The following is a 9,328-nucleotide window of genomic DNA, read 5'->3' on the forward strand; positions in this document are numbered from 1 at the left end:
TTCACCAAACCGCTTTATATAGTGCTACAGTCTTGCCTGTTTGGATAAAATTCCTCACAGCATGTAGTCTTCCGTCATGTATGAGCTGAATACACTGACACAAAACTACATGTGAAGTACTATCCACAGATATCCATACAGTATATCATGTACAGTGTTAGTATCATTCTTGCAGAATGCCTTCGTCTAGATGCCATTAATTACACTTCTGTTTTGCAAGATAAAATTAAAATTATTAATTTTAATTAAAATGTTTGGATGGATACCTACTGTACCTCAAAAGAATAAAAAATAGAATTCTTAACAATTTAAATATATTAAACCAAATATAGTGCAGACTTTAATCAGAAACAATGCAAATGCAATGCAATGCAATACAAAAACAATAAGTCTTATACATTAATGAAGACACCGCACTAATGTCATATATTAAAACTCTACAAATTCTGGTTTTTGATTGTCTTGTTCCTTTCGTTAAACTTTTTCACTGCTTTTATTACCTCATCTGTTTTCATTGTGTAAATGATGGGGTTCATCATTGGTGGAATGGTGGAAGATAAGGATGTACTTATTATTCTGGTATTTGGGTGAATGGTGGTAATGTTTGCTGCAATGTAGATGGCAGATATCGGAAGGTAAAACATTGCCACTAAGATCAAATGGGAGGTGCAGGTTTTCATTGCTTTTATGCGTTCCTCCTCTGAAGCGATTTTCAGTAATGCCACTATTATACATACATAGGATGACAGAATTAGAGTCAAAGGTGCAGCTAGCAATATTGTAGTACCAATCTTGGCAATTACATAATTAGGAAAATTGTCAGAACAGGACATCCGATAAATAGGTCCATGATCACAGAAATAGCTGTCTATCACAATTGATTTGCAGAATGATAGTTTGGAAGTGAAACCAACAGCTGCAATTACTACTCCAGCTGCTAGAATCCATATTCCAGCTAATATTTTACCCATCCCAGTAGTAGTGATGATGATATGATACTTCAGAGGAAAACAAATAGCAACAAATCTGTCATAGGCAAGTGCAAGAAGAGTTAAAGACTGCATGAATGTAAACAAATGTACAAAAAACATATTGGCCAAGCAGCCTTCATACGTGATGAATTGGGAATCAAAGAGAAAAGTCTCAATCATCTTAGGAATGAGAGCTGTGCTGCCACACATGTCAACTACAGCTAAATGAAAAACAGCCACATACTTTGGGGTATGAAGGCTTTGCTCCACATATATAATTAACATAATGAACGAGTTACCTAATACCGTTACAGTGAAGACAAAGCATAAGAAAGTGTAATAGTACTTCACATGAGGGATGTTAGAAAAGCCATTAATGTAAAAGAACTGAGGCTGAACAAATGAAACATTTGAAGGAATAGTTGAATTCATGGCTGACTTCTTTCTTCACAATTGTTTTCTCTTTCCTGTAATTAGAAAAGTCATTATTGTATTGAATTTAAATATTAAAAAATCTATGACATTATAGTTCAAAATACAAGGATTTCAATTACAATGTTCAATTGCCACATTCAGCTGGTCACTATTGTCTAATTTTTAATACAATCAATGATACTTCTAAATGGACAAACAAGAACCTGAAGCAAAATGTTGATTATGATCTACATCATTTTGATTATGCAGTTGTTAAAAGGCATTTTTCCAGGTGTAGTTTAAAATTAAGTTAAAGGTGTACCAGGTGGTTGGATTTCCTGTTTTGTATTGTATGAACATAATTTAAACAATATACAGTACTTTGCATGTGGTTGTCATATGCTATGGTATCATCTCATTGTTATATACCAATGAATTGTAGCAGTTTTAAAATCAGTTTTTGCCAGGGTGAATTCTAAAAAAAAGTAAAGCAAATAGCATGCCTTGGAATTGAATAATAATGATACCAGTCTTATAACAAATAATGTGTAATGTAACATACATTGCGTTATACATTAAATTGCATTGTAATGCACCATTACAATGTATTACATACTACTTAATTTCAGAACACAAAAATATAGACAATATTAGAGTTATCAGTACAGTGATAAATAGTATAGTGTCACAAAAAGAAAACAAGCTGGTTCCATACTCACCAAAACTACTCTTCTCGCATGTATAAAAGAAAATGGAGATGAAATGCAATCTTAAAAGAATAAAAAGCTTAATTTGTGTTTCTAATTTTGTGTTCTATCTTATCTCCTGTTTAAGTATTTTGTTTCTTTTTAAGGCTCAACACTTTTATACATCCACTATTATAGTTTTAACATTTTCATAATTCCTCTAAGTTTGGTTCTAAAGAAGACTGAACTACTGAATTATCAAACAACAATAAAGCACTTAAAATACACAATATAAATATATATTTTAAGAAAAAAACAGTTTTTTTAAGTGCTCTATAATGTATTTTTATGTTTGGATTCTTTGCAATTAAAATGCATTAAAGTATTTAAGTACTATAACTCACAGGACATCAATGTGTGTGAGTAAAATAGAAAATAACCTAAGGGCTTTTATACATAAGATGCTATAGACTGCAATCAACATGGGAATATACTGTACAACAGTCTCTACTGTGGCACTATCGGTGCTCCAAAGATAGAGTAACATGTCTCATTTAATTATATGGAGGTGTTTGTAATAGAAGACATTAAAGTGTCTTTTTTCTTTTTTGCATGTTTTTCAGGACAACTCAGTTATTAATATGTACAGTCTTAAGAAAGATAAATATACTGCTGATTTTGCAACAATATGTATTCACACATTTCTTTATATAACATACATTACTGGTGACACTAGCAGCATTATGTATACTGAGTAGATTAAATGAATAGAACTACACATAAGCTAAGCATATTTTAAAATTAACAGGGAATCTAATAATACAGTCTTTAATTATTTTAGTCTTTTTATTTTGTTGCTCCTAATTTCCAACTACTTTTTCTAAGTAGTTTTCAAAATTGATTCACTGATTTCTGAGGGTATTTAAAATTTCAAACTTAAATTTAAATATACATTTTAAGCAGAGAAGCACAAAGATGTTGAGCATCTAAACAGAGCAGGTAGTGTCTCTGCAGTTATTAGTTGGCTGCCAAGTATTACCTAAATCTTCAACAGATCCCTAAGTCACCAGTGGCATTATGAACAATTAATGTTCTTGAAAATCCTGAGAACTTTAAGTTTTTTTGGTTTATCTGTTAAAGGTGAAGAAGTTGCAACCTCACAACAGGACAAGGAAAACAATTTCTTTTTTGAGCTCATCTATTGGACGAAATCTATTGGATTTTTGAAACTTTTTTAACTAATAAAAAAATGAAAAGTGGGGCGTGCAAAATTATTCGGCCCCTTTACTTTCAGTGCAGCAAACTCACTCCAAAAGTTCAGCGAGGATCTCTGAATGATCCAATGTTGTCCTAAATGACTGATGGTGATAAATAGAATCCACCTGTGTGTAATCAAGTCTCTGTATAAATGCACCTGCTCTGTGATAGTCTCAAGGTTCTGTTGAAAGCGCAGAGAGCATCATGAAGACCAAGGAACACACCAGGCAGGTCCGTAATACTGTTGTGGAGAAGTTTAAAGCCGGATTTGGATACAAAAAGATTTCCCAAGCTTCAAACATCCCAAGGAGCACTGTGCAAGCGATCATCTTGAAATGGAAGGAGTATCAGACCACTGCAAATCTACCAAGACCTGGCCGTCCCTCTAAACTTTCAGCTCAGACAAGGAGAAGACTGATCAGAGATGCAGCCAAGAGGCCCATGATCACTCTGGATGAACTGCAGAGAACTACAGCTGAGGTGGGAGAGTCTGTCCATAGGACAACAATCAGTCTTACACTGCACAAATCTGGCCTTTATGGAAGAGTGGCAAGAAGAAAGCCATTTCTCAAAGATATCCATAAAAAGTCTCGTCTAAAGTTTGCCACAAGCCACCTGGGAGACACCCCAAACATGTGGAAGAAGGTGCTCTGGTCAGATGAAACCAAAATCGAACTTTTTGCCCACAATGCAAAACGATATGTTTGGCGTAAAAGCAACACAGCTCATCACCCTCAACACACCATCCCCACTGTCAAACATGGTGGTGGCAGCATCATGGTTTGGGCCTGCTTTTCTTCAGCAGGGACAGGGAAGATGGTTAAAATTGAGGGGAAGATGGATGCAGCCAAATACAGGACCATTCTGGATGAAAACCTGTTGGAGTCTGCAAAAGACCTGAAACTGGGACGGAGATTTACCTTCCAACAAGACAATGATCCCAAACATACAGCAAAATCTACAAAGGAATAGTTCACAAATAAACGTATCCAGGTGTTTGAATGGCCAAGTCAAAGTCCAGACCTGAATCCAATCGAGAATCTGTGGAAAGAGCTGAAAACTGCTGTTCACAAACGCTCTCCATCCAACCTCACTGAGCTCGAGCTGTTTTGCAAGGAAGAATGGGCAAGAATTTCAGTCTCTCGATGTGCAAAACTGATAGAGACATACCCCAAGCAACTTGCAGCTGTAATCGCAGCAAAAGGTGGCTCTACAAAGTATTAACGCAAGGGGGCCGAATAATTTTGCACGCCCCACTTTTCATTTTTTTATTAGTTAAAAAAGTTTCAAAAATCCAATAGATTTCGTTCCACTTCACAATTGTGTCCCACTTGTTGGTGATTCTTCACATAAAATAAAAAATTTATATCTTTATGTTTGAAGCCTGAAATGTGGCAAAAGGTTGAAAAGTTCAAGGGGGCCGAATACTTTCGCAAGGCACTGTACTTATTGTGAAATGTGTTTTGTGAAATAATGTTTATTTTGATAGAAAAAAATATTGGGAACCAGTAATGATTTACCACTTGCTGATGTTTTCTATGACTGAATGGCAGTGGAAAATTTACATGCAGAGCCCCCCAAAGTAATAAAACCATTAGCTAAGGCAAAGTCCTGAGTCCCATGCCCTTGAGAGACTGTGGGTGGAAATTTGTAATGTGAAAGAAGAGTTGAAGGCCAACATTGCACCTGTTGGATACCATAGGAGGGGGAAAAGCAGGTAAGAAACCTGTACCCATGTCAGCTGGGGGCTGTGACTGGTGAGGGTTAAAAATGAGGAGCTCAAACCCAGTGCAAAATGATACTGTATATTTATACTGTATACATACTTATACTATATGCAGAGGACAGAGTGGTCATCAGCAATCTGGGGGATTTTCTACATGGACAGCAAATAAGTGGAGGAGGAGGTAAATGATGGTCAGATCACCAAGTCAAGCTGTGATAGAAAGGTCAGTGACCATGAGGAGATGATGAGGTGGGAGTTGAGCTGGGAGTGTGAAAAAGGCACAGAAAAGTAGTGAAATGTAAGGTCTCACACCAATGACCAAGAAAGACCTCTGACCTTAGCAAGTACAAAACACTGAACATGAGAAAAACTGCACACAAAGTAGTGTTCAGCAGTTGAATGACTCTAACAGGGAATCTAATAATACAGATTCCTATACAGATACCTTTTGAATTCTGCTAACGTTCACTATAAGATCTATGTTAATATACACGTTTTATTTAGAAATAAATGTATCCTTGTGTATTAGTATCCGTGTCCATGTGTTGCTGAGTTCTTCCGCAAGGTCGATTTTCTAGAAGAATCATTTTGTGATTTACTGCTACAATTAACAATTATCCCACTAAATGCACAAAACCCCTATGGCATCTATATGTGCCAAAGTGTACAATTCAGAGTATAATGCTTGTTAGCACCAAGAGATTCCTAGAACTTAAAGGCAGCAATTATCCATTTTACAATGTACAAAATTAAAAAATAATCAACTGCAGAAGTACATACTTTAAAATCATACAATAATATTCATAATGTATTACATTTATTTTGAAAAATTGAAAAATCTAATTACAATATGTTGTGCTTAAAATAAATAGGAATATTGTCCACAGTATAGTATGACACACTTTTGAAGTTGAAAAAAAAATTGGTTTCTATGAAATGTACATAGCAGAGATGAAACTTAAAACAAAATCAACTATAGTCTGGTAGAGTCACACTGGTAGAGTGACAGTACCACAGACCATTGAAAAAAGAATAGCAGAATAAGAAAAGAATTAGCACAAAAGGAGAGAGTCTCGATAGGTGATGACAGATTGAGACTAGTAGGAGAGAAGACAGTAAGAAGAACAAAATAAGTAATGTGTAGGTTTGTAGAATAGGTGTAAAGCTTAAACAGTACAAGGAGAAAAGTACAGGCAGATATAGCTGAATAAATAAAGTGCAACAAAGAAGCCAGAAGCAGAATAGAGAAACAGTGAGGGTGCTGCATGACAATAAACAAAGAACAAAATAAAGAAATGCACAAAACTGTTAAAAAAATGTCTACTTGCAGCTACGTTCAAAGAAACTAGCTACATGTCATTACAAAACAAAAATAATATGAGTTTCATTCATTTCTCATTGCATTTCATGAACAATTACATGGTTTCATATTCAATTCCTTCAAAATGTATACTGTATATTAATCATTCTTATACATTCCTGAAGATACTTTACTAATGTCTTAAATTCAAATTCTACAAATTCTGTTTAGTGATTCTACTTAATGTAGGTTTAATTGTCTTGTTTCTTTTGTGAACCTTCTTAACTACTTTCATTACCTCCTCTGTTTTAATTGTGTAGATGATGGGGTTCATCATTGGTGGAATGGTGGAAGATAAGGATGTACTTATTATTCTGGTATTTGGGTCAACAGTAGTAATGTTTGCTGCAATGTAGATGGCAGATATCGGAAGGTAAAACATTGCCACCAAGATTAAATGGGAGGTGCAGGTTTTCATTGCTTTTATGCGTTCCTCCACCGAAGCGATTTTTAGCACTGCCAAAATTATACACGCATAGGTTAAGAGAATAAGAGTCAAAGGTGCAGCAAGCAATACTGTAATACTGATCTGGGCAATTACATAATTGGGAAAATTGTCATTGCAGGACATGCGATACACAGGTCCATGATCACAGAAATAACTGTTTATCACAATAGATTTGCAGAATGATAATCTGGTAATGAAACCTACACCTACAATTAATACCCCAGCTGCTAGAATCCATATTCCACCTAACATTTTACCCATTCCAGCAGTAGTAAGCATTAAATGATATTTCAGAGGAAAGCAAATAGCAACAAATCTATCATATGCCAATAATACAACGGTAAATGACTGCAGAAATTGAAATAAATGTACAAAAAACATATTGGCTAAGCAGGCTTCATATGTGATTAAAGGAAAATCAAACAGAAAAGCCTCGATCATTTTAGGAATAAGAGCTGTGCTGCCACACGTGTCAACTGCAGCTAAATGAAAAACAGCCATATACTTTGGGGTGTGAAGACTTTGTTCTATGTAAATAATAAACATAATGAAAGAGTTTCCTAATAGTGTTACAGTGAAAACAAAACACAAGAAAATGTAATAGTATTTCACATAAGGAATATTAGAAAGTCCATTGATATAAAAGAACTGAGGTCGAACTAATGAAACATTTGGAGGAAGTGTTGAATTCAGGGAACTCATGAGGCTGTTTTTTCCCAGTTGTCCTGAAATTCAAAAAATTAAATTAAATTAAAGTTGTTATTGTATTGCATTTTAAAAGTTTTTCTTTCTATACTACAATTTACAACATGCAAGAATTTCAACTCCAGTAGTACAGAATGCAGCCAAAAAAGATGAAATCTTGGTGCTATTTTTGCTCCATGTAAACAATAAGCATGAATGTAATAATGCTTCACATGAGGAATATTAGAAAAATCATTGATATACTGGAACGGAGGTGAATCAAATGAAACATTTTGAGGAACTGTTGAATTGAAGGATATCATGTTAGTTTCTTTACAATTGTTTTTTTTTTCTGTCCTGTAATTAAAAGGATTTAAAACTCAATATTACAAAAATGGACAATACATCATTTTGGTTTTATTTTACTTTGTCATGTAAGGAAAGACTTGATGATTGGAGATCTTAATAACAAAATTGAGAATTGGTTGCATTACTATCTTAAGGTTATTAAAGGGCATTTGGAATTGTAGGTGTGGATTAATCTTATGTTAAGGGTGTAACTGTAGGTTTAATTTAGTTCGAAGCAGGATATTAAATTATTTTAAACAATATACATTACTTAGCATACATATAGAATTTTAGATGTTATCAATCAATTTAATGCAGTACTATATAGAATATAAAACAAATTGCTTTCCTTGGAAATTAAAATTCCTTAAATGAATTGTCTTATACTTAACAGAAATAAAGCCAAGCACCATCTCGTGCATTACCCACTTCTCAGAAAATAATAATATAAACAGTATAATAATATTGTAAGTTTTAGTGCTGGGACTGTAATAACAATGGTTTCACAAGAAAATAGTTTCACAATGTAGTACAGTGCAGTGGGATAATGCATAAGAAGTCCAAATTGATTCTGTAATTATAATATTTCTACATAGAAAATAAAACACGTTAACATTTTTATAATTATTGAATGTAATAGGACTTTGTAAATCTTATTTTTGTAGGAAATGACTTTGTATTTTAAATTTCTTGTTCAATAAACAAATATTTCGATGTTAAGAATTTAATCGTGTAAGGAAAGCAAGCACTTTATACTCACCCAAAAACTTCTTGTTCATGTGAAAAGGAAGTGGGAGATAAAATGCAGCTTTGAAAAACAAAAGCAACAATTGTGGCATAATTTGAATTCCTTAAAATGTTTCTATCTTGTCTTCTGACCATACTTATTTTCTTTTTCATGTGCAACACTATAATGACTCCACTGTTACATTGCTTATACTTTAGAAATAGAGCACATGGAAGTAGAATAAAGTCAGTATTTAAAGTCATTAACAAATATTGTTTTTTGAAATGTAAGATATAACTAAAACTATACAACTGAAATATAGCTGTGGAGTGTTATATAATGTGCTGTGCAATTGCATTATCTTACCAAATAAAGAAATTTTAAAATATTTTAATATAATACCTGATAGAGTAAAAGAGAACACAAGTAAAAATGACAAAAACCTAAGGCCTTTTATAAATAAGATCCTGCAGAGTGCAATCATCATGGGAATGCACTGTTCAAAAGTATTACTGTGGGACTCATCAGTTTCACTCATAAGGACTAAGTAAAGTAGCAAAGTATTTTCTTTGCCCAGAACAACTATAAACATGTACACACTTGTACCTTTCACATCTTTCTAAACTCACAATTCTGAATGTAACGTACTTTCCTGATCACACCAACACCTCTAAATGAAGCTTTTATTATTTATTATATCAGTTTTA

The 9,328-nt window shown here is 33.8% G+C and overlaps 2 protein-coding genes across 2 annotated transcripts; both read right to left on the reverse strand.

Moving 5' to 3' along the window:
* Window positions 1-437: 437 nt before the first annotated feature.
* Window positions 438-1,409, reverse strand: LOC102687059 (olfactory receptor 51F2-like). The gene has a single exon (XM_006643029.2). The coding sequence runs from the start codon at window positions 1,401-1,403 to the stop codon at window positions 438-440; it is 966 nt and encodes a 321-aa protein (XP_006643092.2). The 5' UTR covers window positions 1,404-1,409.
* A 5,159-nt stretch (window positions 1,410-6,568) lies between these two features.
* On the reverse strand, window positions 6,569-7,564 carry LOC102687257 (olfactory receptor 51F2-like). The gene has a single exon (XM_006643030.2). The coding sequence runs from the start codon at window positions 7,562-7,564 to the stop codon at window positions 6,569-6,571; it is 996 nt and encodes a 331-aa protein (XP_006643093.1).
* Window positions 7,565-9,328: the final 1,764 nt, after the last annotated feature.

Source organism: Lepisosteus oculatus, chromosome 5, assembly GCF_040954835.1.
Source record: "Lepisosteus oculatus isolate fLepOcu1 chromosome 5, fLepOcu1.hap2, whole genome shotgun sequence".
NCBI classification, from domain to species: Eukaryota; Metazoa; Chordata; class Actinopteri; order Semionotiformes; family Lepisosteidae; genus Lepisosteus; species Lepisosteus oculatus.

What these genes read in the sequence shown, in the direction of transcription:
- LOC102687059 (XM_006643029.2), bottom strand. Translation starts at nt 1,403, where the DNA reads ATGAATTCAACTATTCCTTCAAATGTTTCATTTGTTCAGCCTCAGTTC.
- LOC102687257 (XM_006643030.2), bottom strand. Translation starts at nt 7,564, where the DNA reads ATGAGTTCCCTGAATTCAACACTTCCTCCAAATGTTTCATTAGTTCGA.